At 41.0% G+C, this 24,418-nt stretch overlaps 1 protein-coding gene across 1 annotated transcript; it reads right to left on the bottom strand.

Annotated features, from left to right (window-relative positions):
• Positions 1-663: 663 nt before the first annotated feature.
• On the bottom strand, positions 664-23,143 carry Hmgcr (3-hydroxy-3-methylglutaryl-CoA reductase). Its single transcript, XM_004651533.2, has 20 exons — positions 23,036-23,143; positions 17,775-17,962; positions 17,446-17,557; positions 17,264-17,351; positions 15,837-15,921; positions 14,134-14,239; positions 11,398-11,504; positions 11,177-11,293; positions 10,472-10,632; positions 10,128-10,375; positions 9,675-9,850; positions 7,799-7,993; positions 6,549-6,707; positions 6,037-6,194; positions 5,422-5,527; positions 4,392-4,562; positions 3,301-3,441; positions 3,048-3,206; positions 2,530-2,684; positions 664-2,420 (listed from the first exon to the last, which is right to left on the bottom strand). The coding sequence occupies exons 2-20, from the start codon at positions 17,937-17,939 to the stop codon at positions 2,366-2,368; spliced, it is 2,664 nt and encodes an 887-aa protein (XP_004651590.1). The 5' UTR covers positions 17,940-17,962; positions 23,036-23,143; the 3' UTR covers positions 664-2,365.
• Positions 23,144-24,418: the final 1,275 nt, after the last annotated feature.

Here is a 24,418-nt window from a genome sequence, read left to right on the forward strand (position 1 = left end):
ATGTGAATACCTTTCACTTTAACAGGAAAAGTGGAGTCAATAACTGCCATTAAATGGAAGTCAGTTCTTATAAAGCCACTATCCTCAGCTAATTTCAGATATTTTTGTTTTGAGTTAGGGTCTCGCTATGGTCCAGGCTGATCTTATGTCACTCTGGTCTCAAACTCATGACAGTCCTTCTACCTCTGCCTCCCCGGTGCTGGAGAAAGAGGCAGATAGATAAAGAATGGACATACCAGGGCCTCTAGCCACTGCAAACAAACTCCTGGTGCATCTGGCTTATGTGGGTTCTGGGAAACTGAACCTGGGTAGGCTTCAATTGCCGTAACTGCTAAGCCATCTCTCCAGCCCCATCCTCAGCTAAATTTAAGCTGTACAAATTTTCTCCTGACACAGCTTAACAGGCCCTGGAAAGAACCACCTCATTTTGGCAATTCAATCTTGCTCTAGTTAAGATTACAGATCTGAACCAATTAAGCCCTCTAAGTGTAAGAAAGATCATATTTATAAGAAAGAAAGAAAATAGATCAATGACTGTGTGACCCCCCCCCGCCCCCAAGCAGGAATTACACATTATCATTCTGCCAGGCTTTGCACAAATCTAAGCTTCAGGTTTAGGGTTAATCCTAAAGAAAAAAAGGCTACTGCTTATACTTGTCAGTATTAACTTCCTTTTCATAATTTACTGGAGCTGGAAAAGTACTCTATAACAAAATGTATACAATTTAGTAATTGTACAAAACATTAATTTAGCAAGATGTTTGTTACAGTCACCAGAACAAACAATATACTTTTCAGTGCCACCTCCATGAAAAGCTCAGGTAAATAAAACATTACTGGCTGAAAAGTCACAACAGGAGCAATTTAAACTTTACATTCAACAAAAAGGTCAATCTTCCACAATAATACTGCAGACACAATCTCTTAAGAGGCTCTCCATGCTGCCACGGCATTCTTGGAATGTTTTCCAGAGTCCATCTTCTCTAGGAGAAATCAGCTTTCCAGGACCAACCCTTGAAGCATTAGATGGAATACAAAATAAGGAGCTCTTTTTTATTATACAAAACTTGTACATTTAAAAAAAGTTAAGATTCAACAACTCTGCTGACCCCCTGAGGAAGCTCAAGAGCTTTTATAAGTCCATCAAAGAGTCCTGTGTGAACAATTCAGTCACCAACCTCCTGACCACAGGAACAAGGCACACAGCTCCAGGGCCATTCACGTGGCTCCATCATTAGCTCTGCTAGCTGACTTTACCTTCACTAGGATAGACAAACAAGCCAGCGTTTCCTGGACATTAAAAATTGCCGCCTTCTCTGGCTCAAGCTGGAGTACTTTTATCAGTGTACAAGTTGAATTTTCTTTATTTCTTAAACACTTTCAACAAACTAGTATGAGACGTTTCATTACAACATATACAGATTCCATAGCTGTTTACAAAAACATCAAGACTCTTCGGCTAAATAAGTTAAAATGAAATTGAAGTTGTCTTAGAGAAATGGTAGTTTTCTATCAAAACTGTTACCACACTCTAAGTTCTCTGAGAGGTCACAGACTGGCTTGGACTTGACAGTCACCCTTGTCTAAGTAACATTAAGAGCTCTGGTATCTTTATCAAAAGCATAATCCCACTGTTCAAAACCCAGTACTGAAACATGCTACCCCACAGGACCACTCAGACAAGGAACTAGCTGAGCACACAGCCTACAGAGACACATAAATGCAGTGATTTGTTTTCTTGATCAAGAACTTGTCAGCACTGCTTAGCACATTATTCTGTAGTTTGAGAATAAAAGTAATTCTTCCCTTGAAGCAGGTCCCCCTCCTAAAGAATAATGCTGTTATCCACCCAAATCAAAATTGACCAGCACCAAATGAATTATTAGTTTACAAAAAATAAACTTAGTTCTTATATTGCAAAGTTCTACAATTCAGACTAAATAAATTAAATATAAAATCAGATGTTCTCTCTGCCACAATATAATTTAAAACTATTTTTAACCCATCCAGGGTGAGGGAAGGTTGGTCTCACACTGATCACTGCGAACTTCATCATTTCATCAAACACTTTTGTCCAGCTTGTAGTGACTTTCAGAAATGAGCTGTAGGTTACCATCTGTGGTGCTTTAAAGCATGATATCCATATGAGATCTCTTCAAAGAACACACTAAACTGTTTCCAGATCTGAGAAGTCTATATGGGAAGGACCCCAGTCCTCTAGAAAGAGCCAGAAACCCAGCAGTCACCTCACTGGTCACATCTACTCATCCTCTGCAAGACATTACATTGAGAGCTTTAATTCACAGATTTCATGTTAGTCCTTGAGAATGCAATGCCCCGAGGTTCAGTTCAGAATGTCAGGCTGTCAAGCTGCTTTCTTGGTGCAAGTTCCTTGGAGGTCTTGTAAATTTATCTTTGATCTACATCAGAAAAAGACAAAGTAAGTAATGTATAAAATGTTAGGGATACAGAATTTTAATGAGACCATTTTATCCCTGTTTTTAATGCATATTCTTTTTAAAGTCTTACCTGTTGTGAATCATGTGACTCTGGACAAGATGTCCTGCTGCCAATGCTGCCATCAGTGACAACTCCCCAGCCATTACTGTACCACACACAATTCGGGCAAGCTGTCGGGCATTTTCCCCAGGATTGTCTTTGCATGCTCCTTGAACACCTAGCATCTAAAGCCAGACACACAAAGACTCACTCTTAACTTCATGAGTAGCAAGTATAGAACTTAGCAACCACAAAGAATCAGAATGGATCTAGAACGTTTTGCAAGCACTGAATTCTGACAATGCATGAGATAGCTAATATCCATTCAAAAGTTGACTGGTAGTAGATACTCACTTGTTCTATGTACTCTCCAATTTGTTAAATACATGCCAAATAACCTATACCTATTTGGACACTGGATTCATTGATAAAACAAAACCAGCCAAATCGTGGAGGTGAGTGATAAGCAGTGTTAGGTAGAAACAACTACCCAAGGAGTCTAAATGAGTAGGTTGAGGTCACTTGGCTGTGTGCTTGATGTGCCATACCTGCAGACAGGCTTGCTGAGGTAGAAGGTTGGTCCCACCCCCAACAGTTCCTATTTCTATAGATGGCATGGTGCAGCTGATGTACAAGTCTTCATTAGTGGGACCACTTGTTTCCATTAAAGTAATACAGTTGGAGCTACCCACATTCTGTGCTGCATCCTGCAGGGGGTGGGAGGAGGAAAAAACATAGGGTATAGTTCCTTCACTTAGAACAACAGAGCAGAAGAGAAGTGGAAGCTGGAGAGCTCATCACCTGTCCACACGCAATGTAGATAGCTGTGACAATGTTTGCTGCATGAGCATTGTAACCTCCTATGCTTCCAGCCATGGCAGAGCCCACCAGATTCTTGTTAATGTTTACGTCAACCAGAGCTTCCGTAGTGGTCTTCAATACCTAGAAAACAGTTGTATACATGTACGTCTTCCCCAGAGAATGGGGTTGTAAGACCCTGACATATCCCACTGTATCTCCAAAAAGCAAGTGCAGATGTGTCTGTCCTGTGAACACCGCATCCAGATGGGCAAGGTAAAACAAAACATCTTCATGTTAATGTAAGCATAACCCTGGGCTGGAGAAATGGCTTAACGGTTAAAGCACTTGCCTGCAAAGCCAATGGACTACATTTCAATTCCCCAGGACCCACGTAAGCCAGGAGCACAAGGTGGCCCATGTAATCTGGAGTTCATTTACAACAGCTTGAGGCCCTGGTGTGCCCATTCTCCGACCCTTCTCTACCTCTTCTCTCTCTCAAATAAATTAAAAAATTAAATACTAAAAAAAGGAAAAAGCCGGGTGGGTGACACCCACCTTTAATCCCAGCACTCGGGAGGCAGAGAGGTAGAAGGATTGCCATGAGTTCAAGGCCACCCTCCCTGAGACTACATAGTTAATGCCAGGTCAGCCTGGACTAGAGTGAGACCCTACCTCGAACCCCCCCCCCCAAAAAAAGAAAAAGAAAACATAACCCTATGAATTTAGTTTTATATGTCTTGTCTTCTATTATTATTTATTATTGTATTATTTTTTTGAGACACTATGTAGCCCTAGCTGGACCAGAACTTCTTATGTAGGCTGGCCCCAATCTTGTGGCAATTCCCCTACTTACACGTGTATGTGCCACCAAACCCTGCCTTTTTAGATTGTTTTTATTGATATAGGGTCTCACTCTAGGCTAGGCTGACTTGGAACTTACTCCATAGTCCCAGGCTTGCCTTAAACTCACAGTGAACCTCTTGCCTCCCAAGTGCTGGGATTAAAGGTATGTGCTACCATACCCACTGACTCTTTAATTACAATTAAAGACTACACAATTTTTAAGATAAAATAATTATGTAGTCACTCACCTCTCTAACAACCTTGGCTGGAATGATAGCTTCACAAACAACAGTCTTTCCTCTTCCTTCGATCCAATTGATGGCAGCAGGTTTCTTGTCAGTACAGTAATTACCACTAACTGCTAGAATCTGCATCTCAGGGAAATATTCTTGAAGTTTTGAAAGTGCTTTCTCTGTTCCCTATTAACAACACCACAAGTTAAACTCATGGCATGAAGTATTCATCTTCTAAGTCAGACGGTTTATATCTATTAAATACTTCCAAATACAACTACGTGCCAAAGGACAAGGAAGTAACAGCTTCTATATCATGCTTCTCAGATAGGCACATATGTACCTACCATGCCTCTCAAGTGTGAAAATAAAATTTTTTGTATTAATAAACAGGATGCAAAAAAAGCTAAAATTAAAAATGCTAAAAATATTCAAAAGGAATGTAAGAAATACTCCTAAGTACAGTTAGAATATATACAATACCAAATCTAAACTAAATAAAAACACCACCAATCAACCCCTGCTAGATAAGCTATACCCATGAACCTTTACATTTTAATAAAATTCTGAAATCAATGAACTCCTTATGTAACAAAAGGACATGGTATATCAATAAAAAACAGACTGCCAGGTGCAGGGGTGCACACCTGTAATCCCAATAATCACAAGACCCAGAGAGAGGGATTACAATGCAAGGCTAATCTGAGCAATAGTTCAGCCTGAGGGACATAGCAAGATCCTGTCAAAAACAAAGCAAAATCCAGGTTTGATGGTACATGTCTGTAATTCCAGTCTCAAGAGGCTGAGGCAATACACAGTGAGTGAGTTCCAGGCCAACCTGGACTACAAAGTAAAGCCTTGTCTCAAAAAATTATTTTAATTAATTTAAAAAATCAAACTAAATGAACAAATAGAACACAACCAAACATAAACATCTGCCTCAGCCTGTCTCCTTGCCACTCAATTCCTTCCTTTTCCTGGGACAATCATCTTAAGGTTCTGATCCATCCCTGAGTCCTTCTAGCTACAGTGTACCCATGCACACCTTTGAAATCATGTTCATTCCCATGGCATCCCCTGTCATGGACTGGAACCGGATATAAAGGTTGCGTCCAGCCATAGTTACATGAAGTTTCTGCAGGCGTGCAAATCTGTAAACAAAAGCAAGATAATCTACGTTAGTAAATATTACTTTTCTATAAACACAAGATTAATACTACTTCAAACACTGAAAGGACTATAGACAGAAATTTCCAGTAAGCTTCAAGTTCAAAGAAAAGCATGTTAACCTTGAACTATACAGGAGTTTCCATCTGTAATGATTAAGCTTTTGTGTAAATTTAACTATCTATGTCCGTAGTTCACCCACTAAGTAACAGTCTATCCTGCCTGGAAAGTCTTTCCTTTTCCCAAGGACAGTTCTCCCTCGGGTCAAATAACTGTCTAATCAAATATATTACCGGCTCACATCTTTTTGACTAATTTACTTCTATGGGGTATTCATTTAATCAACATCCACCTCAGACAAGCAGAAATAATAGTCACCCTAAATGAACAGATTCAAAGTATGATTGTTTTGCTGAGGTATCTAAAGCAGGCGATATAAAAACAATCAGGTTTAGCAATCACAGAAATAAAGATAGATGTACCACCCACGCACCTGCTGGTGCTATCAAAGGCCTCCTTTATCATTGCGAACCCTTCCGGTGTTTCCAGCCAGGCTTTCACTTCTGCAGAGTCACAAGCGCGGGGAAGACGCACAACTGGGCCACGAGTCATCCCATCAGCCAGAACTCGGCTACTGGCACCTCCACCAAGCTACACAGAGGAACACAGAAACACATGAATCCTGGAAACACTTTGGCTTATCACAGAAGGTGACCTCACTTATCCCCAAATGTGTTCTTGCTGCCTTGCCAAAGGTACAGTTAAATATTTTAGAGGGAGGGAGAGAATTGGCGCACCAGGACCTCAGCCACTGCAAGACGCCTGCGCCACTTTGTGTGAATGTTTGATCTTGTGCTTGCCTCACCTGTATGTATGTGTCTGGCTTACATGGGATCTGGAGAGTCAAACATGAATCCCAAGGTTTCACAGGCAAGAGCTAACTGCTAAGCTATCTCTCCAGCCCCAAATGTATATTTTAAACCGGGCAAATATATTCCAACTTACACCTATTGCTCTGCAGCCTCTATTAGTGCTGGCCACAAGACAACCTTCTGTGGTTGCCATTGGAACCTGATATTCTTTTCCATCCAAGCACAAAGGTCCTGCCACTCCAACAGGGATGGGCATATATCCAATAACATTCTCACAGCAAGCTCCCATTACCTGAAAAATAAAAGCAAGCCATCAGATGAAAATCTAGATCATAATACACAGCAAGTCATCTCTGCCCTTGCCATTAGTTTCTTTCAACTTATTCCTGAAGTGTATTTTTCAACATTTAAAAAGAAATTATTTTGTGAGTGCATGTGCATGCAGGTATATGTGCATGTGTATGCATATGCACAGAGGTCAGTACAACCTTGGGTGTTGTATTCAGGAATGTTATCCATCTCCTTTGAGATAGACAGGGTCTCTCAACGGTTTAAAGTTCAACATTAGGCTAATCTAGCTGGCCAGAAAGACCTACCAATCATCTTGTATCCACCTCCATACTGCTGAAGATTATAGCCATGCCCTACCACACCCAGCATTTTACATGGATACTGGGGATAGAATTCAGCTCCTCATGCTTATGAGGCAAGCATTTTACCATGTGTGCTATCTCCCCAGTACCTTCAACACCCCCTTGCCCCAGGTAGGCCTCAAACTCAGTAATCCTCCTATCCCAGCCTCCCAAATGTGGGGATTAAAAATGTGTGTACCACCATGCCTGGCCTTCAACATTTTTAATGTACTCTTTTTGTGTTTATGGTTCTTGGTATCAAACTCAGAGCTTTACCAATGCTAGGCAAGCATTCTACTAGCAAGCAACACCCCACCGCAAATTTACTCTTTAAAAATGTTTACAGCTGGAGAGATGTCTTAGCAATTAAGGTACTTGCCAGCAAAGCCAAAGAACCCAGGTTCAACTCCCCAAGACCCACATAAACCAGATGCACAAGGTGGCACATGTGTCTGGAATTTGTTTGCTGAAGGCCCTGATGCACCCACTGTCTGCCTTTCTGCCTTTGTCTCTTTATTCCTTTCAAATAAATACAAATAAAAATAGTTTTAAAATAAAAAATTTAAGTGTTTAAAATCCTAAGATCTATTCTGTAATAACTATAAAGAAAAATATTTTTTACTTTTCTCGCTTACAAAACTAGCTATAGTAAATAAAAAGTTAAATGTTACTTACATTAAAAAAAAAAACTAGTCAAGGGGAGGAAGGCTGAAAGGCTATAAAGCAAGTTTTAATCAATAAAATAACATACCAATGAGTAATTATAATCTCTGTAAGGTAGGTACTGCAAAGAAGAAGGCTCTGGAAGTTTTTTGGAAAGTAACTGCCGGCGAATAGACACACCACGTTCATGTGTTTCCATCAGAGTTTCCAATTTGTAAGCTGGGATATGCTTGGCATTAACCAACTGGATGATCTCTGCATCACTAAGGAACTTTGCACCTTTCTAAAGAAGTGGAGTAGGAAATGGGAGAGAAATCAAAGAAAAAAATGACCAAGACCAGACTCCATTTCTATTCAGAACACTATATTAAAATACTTTATTATACTGTAGAGCTGAATACAATGATCTCTCTGCAAAATAAAACAATTCACTTAACGTGAATAATAGCACATCTCTCTGCATTGTGGCTTTCACATTACAAAGACAGACTTGTATTAATACACAGTAAAAAGAAAGTGACCTCAAAAACACATTAGATCACTGTTACAGTGATAATTCAAACTCTAGAGTATTTTAACTTTTTATTTCCTGCTGCCATGTTTCTTCACCACAGCCATAATGCAAAGTACCTTCTTAATTGTAAGCCAAACTGAACTTTGTTTCTTGTTTACTTGTGTGTATGTATGTGGGTGAATGCATGTCTATGTGCCCTTGTGGCCTTGTGGCACCCCATGTGCTCACCTGCAGTGGCCAGGGTGGAATGTTGGGTGCCCAGTGCTATTGCTTTTCTGCAGTCTCTTACTGATCCTGGAACGTTGCCATGACCCCCTCCTCACCTCTACCCCTAGGGATTCCTGGTTTTCTACTCTCATACAAAACTAGGGTTATACACATGTGTGGACACGCCCAGCTGTTTGCATGGGTTCTGGAGATTATAACACAGGCCCCAAATTTACACAGGAATGCACACCTAGCACTGAGCTATCTCTCCAGCCCTCTTTTCCTTTCTTAAATTGCTTGTTAGGTAACTAATACACTGTGCAGACAGGAGAGTAGAAATTTTCTGAGACAGTAGATAAGTTGCTCTCATGAGGTAGGAAGGAGCACCTACCTGAAATGATGAAAACTATCTTGACTGTGTTAATTATTCACAAGATGTATTCATACAAGCGTTAACTCTGCATTCTTAATACATAAAATTCCATTTGTCAATGACACCTTAATAAAGCAAAAGTGGGGACTACTTCTTATGAAAAATATTTTTTAAAAATTTATTTCAAAAGGCAAATGAAACAGGCATGCATGGAACCCAGTATTTGTGCTAGAGCACGAGTGGGCTAATGTGGGCACGTCGGCAGAACACTGTGAAAGCAGGAGAAAAGCTCCAAAAAGGAAGTTTTAGGGCAGAAGAGACGGCTCAGAAGTTAAAGGTCCTTGCCTACAAAGCCTAATAGCCCAGGGTTCACGTTGCCAGTACCCCTGTAAAGTAGATACAAAGTAGCACGTGTGCTTGGAGTTCACTGGCAGTGGCAGGAGGCCCTAGCACGCCTCACTGACTGTATCTCTCTCAAGTAAATAAAAATATTTCTTAAAAAAAACACCAAGTTTTCTATCTTTGAAGTTCACATCTGCATTAAGCACTTTCTAGGCTCATCTCTATAATAAACTACAAAGAGTTTTGATTCTGAAATTTAAAAAATCTCAGACCCCACTCTTAACTTTACCATTTCCTCAGTTTAATACTCTGGGATACTACTAAAACTTAAGCCCTGGGCTGTTCATCTGACACAGATAGTTTCCCCTGTGTTGCAAGGTTGTGGAGAATAAGTAAGTACACATAATGCATGTGAAACATCTAGAACTTGGCAGAACTCAATGCTAGGTTTTCCTTTAATAACCTCCCCCACCTGCAAAAAAAAAGAAAAAGAAAAATTATACATATGAATTTATGCCCTGTCCTCACCTCAGCATTCCCAAGTATCTGTAGACATTCTTCATTGGGCCGAGGCTCAGTGGGAATGTCAAGTTCAGGCTCCTGTGATTCCAGTACTGATATATTGGGTAACGATGAGCCACCAAGCACAAATGTAGCTCTGTTTGAGGTTTCAGTTTCTGCCACTAATGGTTTTATAACTTCACCTGTTCAAGAGATCAAAAGAAATTTCAAAACACTGAGCCTCACTTTTTTTATTTATTTATTTTGTATTAACAACTTCCATGATTATAAAATATACCCCATGGTAATACCCTCCCCCCACTTACTCCTTTGAAACTCCATTCTCCATCATACCCCCTCCCCATCTCAATCAGTCTCTCTTTTACTTTTGATGTCATGATCTTTTCCTCCTCTTATGATGGTCTTATGCAGTGAACCTCACTTTTAATGAAAGAACTGAAAGTCAAAAGAAGAAAATACCTTTCCGGTCTTGGTTTATCCCTGTCTCATCCTCCATTGATGGGAGTTTCTGGTTACTTCTGACCAGCAAAGGCTCACGTCTACAACAGTTGTCCTGAGCTTTCTTTTGGTTCATCACTGGAGATGTGATAGGGTTTTTTAATGAGAGTGTAGATTCTGTCTCTGCTTGTTCAAAGAAAATGTATTTGACAGCCAGAAGAAGAGCTAAACTCAAGGTAATAACTTGTTCAATATCCATGCTGACCATCCTAAATAAAATAAAACAAATTAGCATGTTATTACTCAGAAATTTAAAGGGCACAGGGTACTGTAATATACAACAGAGTACGTTTCAGTTAACTTACTTCGAGAGATAAAACTGCCAAAGGGAAACACTTGGTTCAATTCTCTTAGACACAGCCTCATCCAGACCCAAAGAAACTGTAGAGTGCTCTGTTGTACTATTTTGAGGAGAAGGATCAGCTATCCAGCGACTATGAGCATGCACAAGAACCAATCCTAAAGACTGTAAGAAAAAATAAAAGTTATATATCCTATGTTTATCAAGAGAACTTGAATTTTTCATCTCTTAACAATTGGACAAGCAGACACTATCTTCCCTGGCTTCACCTTACCATGGAAAGAAGCCCCTAAGCTTGGGAGGTCACTAATAAAAAGTAGTGGTACTATTACTACTGAAACATCTCAACAAGTAGATGGAAAAACTTGAAAAAGATGTATTTAAGGGAGAGAGACTAATAGACTAGACACTTCAACAGGGTATGATGTCATACACCTGCAATCCTAGTACTCAGGAGGCTGAGGCAGGAAGATGACAAGTTCAAAGCCAGCCTGGGCTACACAGTGAGACCCTATCCCAAAAAGCCCAAAATAAGTAAGTCCAAAAGCCTCAAAGAAATGAACAAAAAATTAAGAAAACAGGAAAGATGGTGAAAAATATACCTTAAGTTAAAGAAAAAAAATACATACACACACCTAAGTTGTAAGAAAGGACACTATTAGAACTAAGGATGCCGGGGGTGGGGGGGGTGGGGGGGGGATGTCATTACCATAATCATCTTGACCCTCTGGGTTACAGGATTTGGTTTATTTTCTTCTTCTTCTAAAACTCGGGCAAAATGACTGAGTTGCCAAATCGGACGGCCCTCCCGGCTTTCCCGAGAAAGCTACAAAGGAAGTCAGTATTATGTTAGAAGGTACTAATTTTGTTCAGGTGAACTTATATGAACTATTTCTCTTCTACAAATGCCATCAGTAAAACTGTTCTTACCTCTAATACCAAGGACACACAAGCTGGGAAAAAAGTCATGAACACGAAGTAGTTGGCAAGAACTGACATACAGCCAAAGCAGCACATAATTTCAAGTTGACGCACACCTGGTTCAGAGAAAAATCAAATGCAAAATAAAGTACGTACATTTTTGATATTGCACACACACACATATATATGCATATACATATGTATATGTGTGGGTGTGTGTATACACACATACATACATACACAGGCTCTTGCCATGAGAAGATAAATACATGTCAACATTATACATTATTATGTTTGAGTAGATGGCAAAGAACTTAACTCAAAAGAGATCTAAGGCTAAGAGAATAATAATGAAGCTCTCAGTCCCTCAAGGGCAGAAACCTTGCCTTCTCCCATATCCAGTGTTACAATGCCAGGCAAAGTAGAGTGTCAATGCACATGACCAACAATTCTCTTTCATCAAGAGGTAGCACCTTGTGCTAAAACAAGAATATAGGGATGGCTTAGCAGTTAAGGTATTTGCCTGCAAAGCTTAAAGACCCAGGTATGATTCCCTAGGACCCACAAGCCAGATGTACAAGGTGGTACATGCATCTAGACTTCATTTGCAGTAACTGGAGGCCACAGCACAGCCATTCTCCTCCCTTACTCTCTCTCTCAAATAAATAAAATAAAATAAATGGAAAGCAAGAATGGAGGAGCCTCTGTCCTTCTACTAGACAAACTTGTTATCACAAAAGCAAGTCACCTTTGAACCAAGGACTGTTTTTTATAGGATGTCAGATTAAACATGATACTTTGTAAATAAATGAATAGTTGCACAAAACTGACATATTACTAGTTCACTGAGGTTTCCTGAGTTTTCACTCAATACTCTTTTGTTGTTGTTGTTGTTCCAGGATCTAATACATATTTAGTTGTCACTCTAGGCTGCTCTTGGCTGAAACAGCTTCACAGACTTTTCTTGTTTATGATCTCACTAGTTCTGGTAAGCTATGGGGTAGTGATTTTTTAGGATGCTTCTCAACGAGTTCATCTCATATTTTTCTCATGTCAGCCTATGTGAATCAAGAACGTTTTATGAAAGTAGAACTTATTGCCTGTTATACCACTCTTCATATAAAATAAAATTTTTCCACACCACTAGATTCTATTTTTTTCTTTTTGAGGTAAGGCCTTGCTCTATCCCAAGCTGGCCTGGAATTCACTGTGTAGTCTCAGGCTGGCCTTGAACTCATAGTGATTCTCCTACCTCTGCCTCTCAAGTGTTTGGATTAAAGGCATGTGCCACCATGCCCAGCTAAATTCTAATTTTTTTAAATATTTATTAACTTATTTGAGAAGAGGGAGGGAATTGGCATGCCTGGGCCTCCTGCCACCGCAAACGAACTCCAGACACAGATACCACCATATACATCTGGCTTATGTGGGTTCTGGGGAGTCCAACCTAGGTCCCTAGGCTTTGCAGGGAAGTGCCTAACTGCTAAGCCTATGACTCCAGTCCCCCTAAATTCTAATTTTTTTTTTTTTTTTTGGTTTTTTGAGGTAGGGTCTCACTCTAGCCCAGGCTAACCTGGAATTCACTATGTAGCCTCAGGATGGCCTTGAACTCATAGCCATCCTCCTATCTCTGCCTCCCAAGTGCTGTAATTAAAGGTGTGTGCCACCACACCCAGCTGATATATGGTGACTTTGCTGATTTTATTTAAAATTAATAATACAAAGTAATTTAAGACTGAAAAATAAACATTTCACTATGAAATGTTTCAGGGATCATTTGGTAATATCAAATCAAAAGTAAGAGAATTGCGGAGGCAAGAAAGGACCTTAGATTACCAATACCTTTAGCTAGGGATAGTAATTCCAGTACTCAGAGAAGCAGCAGAGAAGGACCAAGGTGAGCTTAGGTTATATAGCAAGACCAGACCTTGTTGCATTTGTATTCTGTCTCTCAAAAGCAAAAGCAAACAAACAAACAAACAAATGCAGTCTTCATGAGCAAGACCTATTGGAAAACCTCACAACAGCACATGCTCATTTTGGCAAATAATTTTTTAAAATCATAGATAATGGTTTCTTATGTTCAATACTTTGTATTTCACTACCTACTATCTAATCAAGGATGAGGAAACATGTTGAGACCAATGCTGGGATGTACTGCTTACTATCTCACTAAAGCTTCCCAGCCACCTTATGAGTGGATTTAACTCAGGACTGCCCAATATCTGACATAAGCTTGCAGTCTCCAACATGGCACTTAGAACATAAGGAACCAAGTCACTAACTGAGTCTAGGTACCAGCAAAGGCTTCACAACAAGTCTTGGAATACAACTTTGGTTACAAATTGCCAACAAAAAAACAGAACCATAATATTGGAACATAAAAATAGAATATGAATGACAAAAGTGAAAAACACATTCATAACTTGCTACTGCATTTTCATCAGATGCAAGTCAGATAGACCCACATTCATCTTTAAAATTTAAGAGTAACTTAAAAACCAGAATTCAAGAATAAGCAATGCCTCTTTCAAGACCTACTTTTGTTGTCTTTGTTGTTTTCTCAAGGGAGGGTCTCACACTAGTCCAGACTGACCTGGAATTCACTATGTAGTCTCAAGGTGGCCTTGAACTCTCAGTGATCCTCCTACCTCTGTCTCCCAAGTGCTGGGATTAAAGGCGCACAGCACCACACCCAGCTCAAGACCTACTTATTTTAAAATACATTAGAAAATGCTTACAAACCTGACATGGTGCCAACTCCAATTACAAGACATTCAACAAGAGCATCAAGGGTAAACGTGGGACCTAAAATTGCCATTCCACGAGCAATATTTTCCCTTACTTCATCCTAAAATATCAATGAGAATAAAGCACACAATAACTTGAAAATGTTAGAAGGCATCCTAGGTATTACACTGAAATGTAATTTACTATTCAAATACTAAAATATACAAAGTAAAATTAATATGTATTCAAGACAGAAAATGTGGTAGTAATATAGATTAAGGGAAAAAAGGGTGTTGGGGAGATGGCTTAGTGGTCATGGTGGTTGTTTGCAAAGCCAAAGGACTCAGGTTCAATTCCCCAGGATCCATGTAAGCCAGGTGGCACATGTGTCTGAGTTCGTTTGCAGTGGCTGGACACCCTCACACACCCATTCTTTCTCTCTCTCAAATAATAAAAAATTTTTAAGGGACATATATATGGAGTTATCTCAGTGGGTAGAGTGCTTGCCTAGCATACATGGAACCCTAGGTTCAATCTCTAGCACCACATGAACCAAGGATGGTGGTTTGTGGTAGTTTGAATTTTATGTCTCCAATAATCAGGAGTTTACTAAAGCTTGAAACTTGGATTTGCAGCCGCCTGGATCGAGGAGGTGTCACTATGGCAGATCCTGGGGTCCAGACCCTAAGATGTTACTGGAGCAGATCTGAATTCCAGTCTAAGATATACAGAGTACTTGACCTCTGCCTGGGCTTCCCAGAATATGCCTGCTTGTGGTACTAGTGGTGGTTTTTCTGTGTGGACCTGTGAAAGGGGGTCAGCTTCTTCTGCCATTATGGAACTTCCCTTGGATCTGCAAGCCTGAAATAAATGCCATTCCTCCCATAAACTGTGCCTGGTTTTGGACGTCCATCCCAACAGCATGGCAGCATACATAGAAACCTAGGTTTAATCTGTAGCACAACATGAACAGCACATGGTGGCACATGCCTACATTCCCAGCCCTTGGGAGGTGGAGGCAGGAAGATCAGATGTTAAAGGTCATCTGAATTTCATAGAAAGTTGGAGGCCAACATGTGCTAGTGTCTCAAAAATAATAAATTAAAATGGATCCTTTTGCATTTTTGTATTTGGGATCCCATGACAGAAGCTCTTAGTTGCAAATTTCATTTGGTCATGTTTTAGCATTATGAACCCTAATTCAGTTCAAATCATAAACATCAAATGCATAATCAGTGCAGATTTTATAGCTTGGGAGAGGTAGCTCAGTGGTGGGACACTTGCCTAACATGTGCAAGGTCCTGTGTTCAACACCTAGCACCAGAATAAACAAAAGAGGGGGTTATTCTAAAGCAAGAGAGTTAAAGTAACTAATGAACATTAAGATGAAACTTTTGATAGGAAATAAGATGTAAATTCAAGAGGTTTAATAATGAACTTCCACTAGATCCTGTTCGGCCCTAGCAGTTTCAACATACAGTCTTGTTTACCCAAGGCCTGTTCCATAATTTCTGAAAACTCTCATGGACAGTGGGGAAATAGCCATGGATTACACTTGATCTATTAAAAAGGTATACTCCCGGGCACTTACACAAACCAGTCTTAGAAGTACAGGGCAATCCCTGAATTCTGAGCTAGTAAGAAACTTCATTGACCCTTTTTATTAAAGAACAAATATATAACAGCCCATTCCTGTCTTGTTAATTATTAATACTCACCTGTGAATTAGAACTCAGGGCAAACTTTGCTAATGCACTCGCTCTGGAAAGGTCAATCAAAAGTAGGAAAAACGGCAAAGCTTCACTGGAAAAAAATCAAGATGGTAAGGCACATTTAAGAGAGAAAATATGGTTGCATAAAATTATTGTACTGGGCTGGAGAGGTGGCTTAGCGGTTAAGCGCTTGTCTGTGAAGCCTAAGGACCCCGATTCAAGGCTGGATTCACCAGGACCCACGTTAGCCAGATGCACAAGGGGGTGCTCGCATCTGGAGTTCGTTTGCAGTGGCTGGAAGCCCTGGCGCACCCATTTTCTCAGTCTCTCTCTCTCTCTCTCTCTCTCTCTCTTTCTCTTCTTCTCTCTCAAATAAATAAGTAAAACAAATAAGTACATAAGTAAAACAAAAAATTATTTTACAACTGCCTCCCACACTCTTCAATGTAGTACATGTACCTTCCTGTGTTAGTTTTTTGGAATCTTCAAGGTAACAGTTGCTCACAATATTTGCTCCAGGATATGGAGACATATTTCTCCCATGCAGGCCTTGAATTCCTGATCTTTCTGCCTCCATCTCCTAAGTGCTAGAATCACAGGCATGTACTACCATGCTTGGCTTAAGAAAGAAATGTTTTTAAAGGCAAAATGTAAATGTAACTGGGCATGGATAGTGTGCATGGCTTTAACCCCAAAGTTGGGAGGCAGAGGTAGGAGGACTGCTTTGAGTTCGAGGCCATCCTGAGACTACATAGTGAATTCCAGGTCAGCCTGGGCTAAAGTGAGACCCTACCTCGAAAAGAAAAAAAAAAAAAAAAAAACAGGACTAGAGAGATGGCTCAGCGGTTAGAGACACTTGCTCACAAAGCCCAACAACCCGGGTTCAATTACCCACATAAAGCCAGAGGCACAAAATGGAGCATGTGACTAAAGATTCTATGCAATGGCAAGAGACCTAGTACACCTACTCACACACTCACTCTCAGTCTTCCTTTCTCTGTCTCTCAAATGAATAATTAAAAAAAAAAAATTAACCCTGAATTAGCATTGAGAAATGTGTACTATATAAATTGGCAAAAATAGTACTAAAAATTTTACAGATACTCAACACATTATAATAAACTGAGAAAAGCAAATCCAACATTAGCTGAATAATAAACTATAAGATATTTATGCAGGAGATCACTATATATAGCTATCACTAACAATTTAGTTCAACATTAAGGACATAAAAATATACTGAAAATCTACTGATATGCATAAATAAATTATTAAACAGCATCTATAGTATGCCCTCGGAAATTAAATATCATTAAGAATATATACTAAAATATTAATAGCTAAAATTTGCTAATAGTATGGTTAAATGAAAAAATTCTCCATATTTAAAGATATATTCTGAATGAACAAACATTTAGACTTTACACACTTACTTCAAGCCTGTCAATTCTTTATCTAAGAAGTGAATGACAACTGTACTGAACACAAAACTTGAGAAAATCGTGAACAGGCCAGCAATACCTAAAATGACAAAATCAACACTCAATAATCTTCATTCTTTATTATACAAAAATCTGATGGCACAAAAAAGTTAAATATGTAAAAGCATTATTACCCAAAATATATTTTGATCCAAGTTGACGTAAATTCTGGAACTGGAAATAAATATACAGGATCGCTATGCATCGTGTTATTGTTAGAATTATAATGTCACTGCTCAAAACATCCTATTGGGAGAGATGAAAAAGAATTCTAAAAGCTCTGACTTTTAAAATAAACATTCAAAAAAAAGAATTTATACTTCATGTCATTATAGATTTTCACGAAAATATAAATGTAGACATAATACAGATTAAAGATTTTATTTGTTCTCTAAAATACAACATTCTTTAGAAGCCAAAAATATAATTTATTTTAGGTAATTATCAAATTAATTTCACTAACCTCTTCAAATTTTGGACACTCATAATTCCAGCCACAGATCTTGTCGTTACCAGTGAACATGTTCATGGACATCATACAGATGGTCAGTGTCACTGTCCCCACTATGACTTCCCAGGGATGGGAGGCCACAAAGAGGCCATGCATTCGGAAAAGTCTTGACAACATTATAGCGACAGATTCCGTGGCTCCTGGAAGGAACAGCACATAGGAGTACTAAATATGTAGCTGACTTTTATGTTCAGTGTCTGTGTACTACTTCAAGTGCCTAATATTCATATAATTCAGTGTTCCATATAACTCTACAAAATAACTGTTTTAGTAAATTAAAAGGGCTCTTATGTTAACACTTAAATCATTCATTACTCCCTGTAACCAACTCACAAGCAAGAGTTTCTTAAAAACTGAGTTCAAGCATTTAAGATCAAACCCTTGGTATTATATTATTTAAATGCTCTCTTCATCATCCATATTCTAAGGTAATACACCAAAGAATCTACTTGAGGGGCTGGAGAGATAGCTCAGCAGTTAAGGTGCTTGTATGCAAAGCCTAAGGACCCAGATTCAACTCCCCAGGCCCCATATAAGCCAGATGCACACAGTGGCGCATAAGTCTGGAGTTCCTTTGCAGTAGCTAGAGGCCCATTCTCTCTCTCCCTCTCAATAAACACTCCCTCTCTCCCTCTCTCTCTATATATATAATATGAAACAAGGATCCTTGAGTGCCCTAGTATAAATTACAATTACAGGGGTCCTTTACACTCGCTTTATAAAACATACAGCATGTCACTAGCAAAGTGACAGTTAATAAACCTATCTAAGGGGCTGGAGAGATGGCTTAACAGTTAAGGTGCTTGCCTGCAAAGCGTAAGGGCCCAGGTTCAATTCTCCAGATCCCACGTAAGCCAGATACACATGGTGGCGCATGTGTCTGGAGTTCATCTGCAGTGGCTAGAGGCCCTGGCGTGCCCATCCTCTCTCTCAGTCTCTAATAAATAAATAAAAATATAAACCTACCTAAGGATACTGTCACTAGAGAGAAGTCTTTTCTGACAGGTGTTTCTACATGGATATGAAAGGGCAAAAATTTTGTTGTGGTGGCTGCTTTTCTTGCAGAATCATCAATGGGGCTGGAAGACCAATGTGTTAAATACAAAATACCCCTAATGAACACCAGAAAGGCAGCAGAAAAGGATGGTAGACTGAAGTACATATCTATAGCCTCATAAAGACCACAGAGGACTAATGGCATAGCTCAGTGCAAGGGCCAGGGTTGGATCTCTAGCAGCACAACCATCCAAAACTTTTTTTTTTTCTTCCTTTTTCGAGGTAGGGTCTCACTCTGGCTCAGGCTGACCTGGAATTCACCATGGAGTCTCAGGGTGGCCTTGAACTCTCGGTGATCCTCCTACCTCTGCCTCCCGAGTGCTGGGATTAAAGGCGTGCGCCACCACACCCGGCTTCCAAAACTTTTTTTTGTTTTGCTTTGTTTTTGTTTTTTGAGATAGGGTTTCACTCTAGTCCAAGATGACCTGGAATTTACTAAGTAGCCTCAGGCTGGCCTTGAACTCATGAGGATCCTCCTACCTCATTAAAATTAATCACCACGGTAGAACATATTATCCATAAAAAAGAATTAAAATAAGGCTTAAGGAGTTGGAGAGAAGGCTCTGCAGTTAAGGTGTTTGCCTGCAATGCCTAATGACCTGGGTTCAGTTCCCCAATACCCATGTAAAGCCAGACGCACAAAATGATGCATGCATGTAGAGCTCTGTTTGCAGTGGCTAAGACCCTGGCGCACCCCCACACATTCTCTCTCTCTTTCTGCTTGCAACTAAATCCAATTTAAAAAACTAAATAAGTGGGGGTGGGGAGGGAGGGAATTACCATGGGATATATTTTGTAATCATAGAAAATGTTAATAAAAATTTAAAAAAAACTAAATAAGACTTAAAAACTAGGCCTACAACTAACCAAACTGCCACTCCAACAAGAATTCAAATTTTAATTTACTAAGAAAGTAATTTTTCTATTGAAGACAAAAAAAAATAAGGTGAAGTAAAAGCAGTAATCAAGCCGGTGTGGTGGCACAGGCCTTAAAATCCCAGCACTCAGGAGGCAGAGGTAGGAGGATTGCCGTGAGTTCAAAGCCAGCCTAAGACTACATAGTGAATTCCAGGTCAGCCTGGGCTAGAGTGAGACCCTACCTTGAAAAAGAGAAAAAGAAATAAAAACAATCCACCTGAGTTGGAAAAAAAAGAAAAAGAAAGCAGCTTTGAAAACTGGAACCAATTACTGAACATCATCTCTCAGTGCAATACTCCCTTTTCTCTGCTTTCCAGCCATTCTAGAGCACATAGAGACCAGTTTTCAGCCTAAGTCACAACACTTCACTGGATTGACTAGATCATGAAATTAGGCTTATTGATAAGCACACTGTTAATAAAACAGAAACAGATACCAAACAGCTGATGAATAAGACATGTAGTATGGGTGGGAATTTGGTATTTCATGTGTCATGAAATTATACATACATGGGTCTATTCTGGTTTCCACCATAACAAGCATTGCTTACTGTGGGTCACAATTTTTAAACGCTAGCAATCAGTATATAAAGTATGGTGTGCTCCCGCCAGTGTTTATGCTTTTTCACCCTGCATCATGAACTTTATCATTCCCCTTCCCCAACTTCATGTACTCACAACTATTCAACAAGTGAAAACAACAACAAAATACTTTCTATTTAATTACTGGAGTCTTGGATTTAAAATATAAAAACTTTAAACACTTAGTTGTGAACCCCAATGAATTCTCTTAAGACTGGATGTTCACTGGCTTCTATCACATGATTTCTTAAAATTCTAAAAACCTGTCTAAAGGATCAACTGGCAAGGTTCCAGCAAATGAACTGGTTTCAAATATTATTTCCGATTTCCTGTCCCCTCCCTTTCCACACACACAAACCCTGCAATTTATATTCTTCCCTAATGAGGGAATATTCTTCACTGTTAATTCCACTGAATTAAAATCTGAACTGCTATCAGGTAGGAACCTAATTTGGTTACAAATTAATTTAACCCAACCTCCCAATTATACAATAGGCATGTTATGTTTTCTAACAAATAAATTTCCTGGTGGCATTGTTAATTCTCAACATTTAGGAAAAATTAAACATAAATGCTGCAAGCCACTTCTAACACAAAGGACCGCACCTACTTGGAAATACAAACTGAGCAACCTCACAAAGGTGTGTCAAAAGTAGCCATAATTATAAATCACCTCTCCTCATGAACACCCTCCCAATCCTGTGATTATGCAAAGCATTTACAGGCCATAGTATCCGGTCCTCCACCTTCATCAGCAATTGCAAGTGGTCCCAGTAAGGACAGCCTACACAAACTGGAGACACAGCATTTATACAAGGTAGCAATAATAAAATAACTCACTTAAAAGAAAACAAGGGAAATAAGCAAATAGCTTTGCTTATTCAAATTGAAATATACTACACACAGTTCATCTGAAATTTATTGCAATTCTTAAAACTCTAATCCAGTCTTCAACTGAAACCACCTGCCACAACTACAGAAAAGGATGCCTTCGCACTTACTGCGATTCTGTCCTATCCAGCCTATCTGGCACTCTTTCCTGTGTTATACATCCCAGTGTTTGACTACACAGTATCTTACACTGACCTCAAATTAATTAATATGTGCATGTTGTCCCTTGGAAGGTAAGAACCATGTCCTAAGTGAAGTCACTGTAAATCTCAACAGGATCTAGCATTCTGTTCAACTTACTATCCTACAGACCACCACCATCATCTTGCAATGGAAAATAGGAAAGTTCTATACCCAACTCTATTATACATTATCTGCTTGTAAAACATTTTTCTCTTCACTTAGCCTAACAACCTGGGTTCAAATCCCCTAAGTTCTTTGAGTAAGTGGAGCCCTAAGTAGGTTTTTTGTTTTGTTTTTGTTTTTTGGTTTTTCAAGGTAGAGTCTGGCTCTCGCCCAGGCTGACCTGGAATTTACTATATATTCTGAGGGTGGCCTTGAACTAACAGCAATACTCTTCTTAACTTCTGCTTCCAGAGTGTTGGAACTAAAGGCATGTGTCACCACACCAGTTAAAACTGCTATTTTGGGGGGTAAAAAAAAAAAATGGCCCATTTTCAGACATGACAACTTCATTTGGGATTAACAAAGTAGATATAGATCCCACAAAATGGCCACCTGGCCATGGTCTAGAAATTAGGCCGTAAGAGAATAGGGTGTACACATGTTTCATCTTGAAATAGTCATGTCACACAAATTTTCATACTAATCTATGTACTTTTTTATCCTCCAAGTTAATAATTCCTATTTGTGCTTCCTGCCAAAGAAAGTTCTAGTAAGTTACTACAACAAAGCAGACCTGCAAAACCCAGTCTATCTTCAAAGTATACTCCGGGCTTTTGCGATAGATTATGTCTAAATGAGGGGGCTGACAGTGAATGGAAAAAAATATATTTACAAATAAACACACACACACACACACACACAAAATGTTCAAAGCTTTCTGAGACAATTGGTTACATAGTATACGCCAGAAACAAATGTTTCCTATGATTTTTCAGGACCAAGTGCGGTTTTCCTAATTCAAATCTAGTGATTCTTTAACATGTTTGTAAGGCAAGGGGCATCAGTACCAATGAACCTATGTCCCCGAAGAAGACAAGACGGACGTTCACTCCTCGACTTCCTGGACAAGCCCTGCAGTGAGCATCCTCCGGACCCGCTCTCAAGGGAGCAAGCAGGACACAGGCAGGCGAACCCCCCCGCAACCGCCGCTTTGGGGTTCTTTCGCATCACTTTGAAAGAGAGGACCAGACGGCCGGCAGCGCCTGGGCGTGACCCCCCGGACCGCTCGGCGCGCAGCCGCTGCCACGGTCCATCCTCCTCGGCGTTTCAGGAAGCCAGGGGCTTCCGAGGTCCCCCGGGCCCATCACCCGCTGCGCGCCGGCGACGACCACGGCTACGCCCTGCGGCTCCCCCGACCGTGACGGCGCTCCGCGGAGACGCGCCCGCCCCCTACCCTGGAGACGCGGCCGGTTCCCTCCGCTTGCTCACTCGCTCGCTCGGCCCGCTGGGCTTCAAGGACGTCTCCCCGCAATCCCCGTCCGCCACACCTGAAAGCGCCACCGCGGTTCCCGCAGCTACGCCCGCCGCCGCCACTGCTCGGGCCCCGCCCCGCCCCACCGGCCCGGTCACCGTCCGCCTCACCTCCGGATCTTCTTAGAGGCCAACCGAGCCCGGGCGCCGGCGCTGTGCCTGTCGCCAGTCAACGGAGGCGCCGAGCGGAAGGAACTGTGTGCGCTTACGCACGCTCGGGGAGGGGGGACTAACGAGCCTGCCACCAATAAGAAAGGATCGTCCGATCGTCTAGCCAATCAGAGGCAAGATGCTCGGCCTGACGGGCTTACGTCACGAACGGTCGCCTTAACAACCGCCCACAGCTCTTAACCCGGGGCGGAGAACGGGCACCGCACCATCTCTCACCACGGCTGGGCCAACCAATAGCTAGTCGAGTCCCAGCCTCGGCGCCTGCCGATTGGTCCCAGGGCCGTGGGAGACGCAAGCGTGGAAGCCGCCGAGGCGAAGGCGATAGGAGAATGTGACGGTGTGAGACGCCCCGCGGCCCTTGGATCTGACCCGTGGAGGGGGTGCCGGGTTGTCAGGGCGCGTAGAGAAGGTGTGTGGAAGACGCCCTGGAGCGCGGGGAGCGAACATTGTTGGGTTGAGGAAGAGAAGCCCCAGTCAGTCAGTTAGTAGAGGGGGGGTAGGGTGGGAGAAAACGACTACCGATGGCCTTGGTGAAGGAGATGCACCCCAAACCTCCAGCTGCATCCCCTGTCACCGCACGTTACCCATTAGTGTGAATGGCACCAGTGATCTGCGTCTCTCTTCTGCGTGGGGCGCCGGTCGCAACACTATCGATTCTTCCTGAAATGCTCCTTTGGGCCTTCTCTGCTTTTCCACGTGGTTGCAGGCCTGCCTTTATCACTGTCTCAGCTAAAGCAACGCAACACAGCATCTCCTAACTGGTCTTCCCACTCTTGGGCCCTCGCTTGGGCCTTCGAAGGCTTCTGGCACTACTGCTCCAGCAATCTTCCTCTTATGCCATAAGCCTGCCTCCAGGAGTTTCTCCTGTCTGCTGAAGAAGATGACACCGCACTATGGGCCCACCCCACTTTTAGTGTGCATCTCTGTCTCGTTTACTGCTTTCACCCTACATTTCAGCCTAAAATAACTGGTCTGCAGTTGCACGCAATAGCTTTTGATACCCTTGCCTACTATCTCTTCGTTTAATCTGGATATGCCTACCCCATTTTAAATGTTGAAACCCTAATTATACCTCAAGGACGTTCTTATGCCACCTCCTTCCCTTATGCCCTCAAGCATATGTCATCTCTACTTTGAACGCCCATAACATTGCTCCACAATAGTCTATGACTTATTATTTTATGTGGAAACTCCTTAAGGAGACCAACTGTATTTCACTCAATTTTTAAGGCCCTGTATTTGGTAACACAGTACCTAAGAAAATGCTGTGCACTCACTAGTAGTTTTTTTGAGAGACACGAGAGAGAATGGGTGCACCAGGGC

The sequence above is a fragment of the Jaculus jaculus genome, chromosome 14, assembly GCF_020740685.1.
Source record: "Jaculus jaculus isolate mJacJac1 chromosome 14, mJacJac1.mat.Y.cur, whole genome shotgun sequence".
Classification (NCBI taxonomy): domain Eukaryota; kingdom Metazoa; phylum Chordata; class Mammalia; order Rodentia; family Dipodidae; genus Jaculus; species Jaculus jaculus.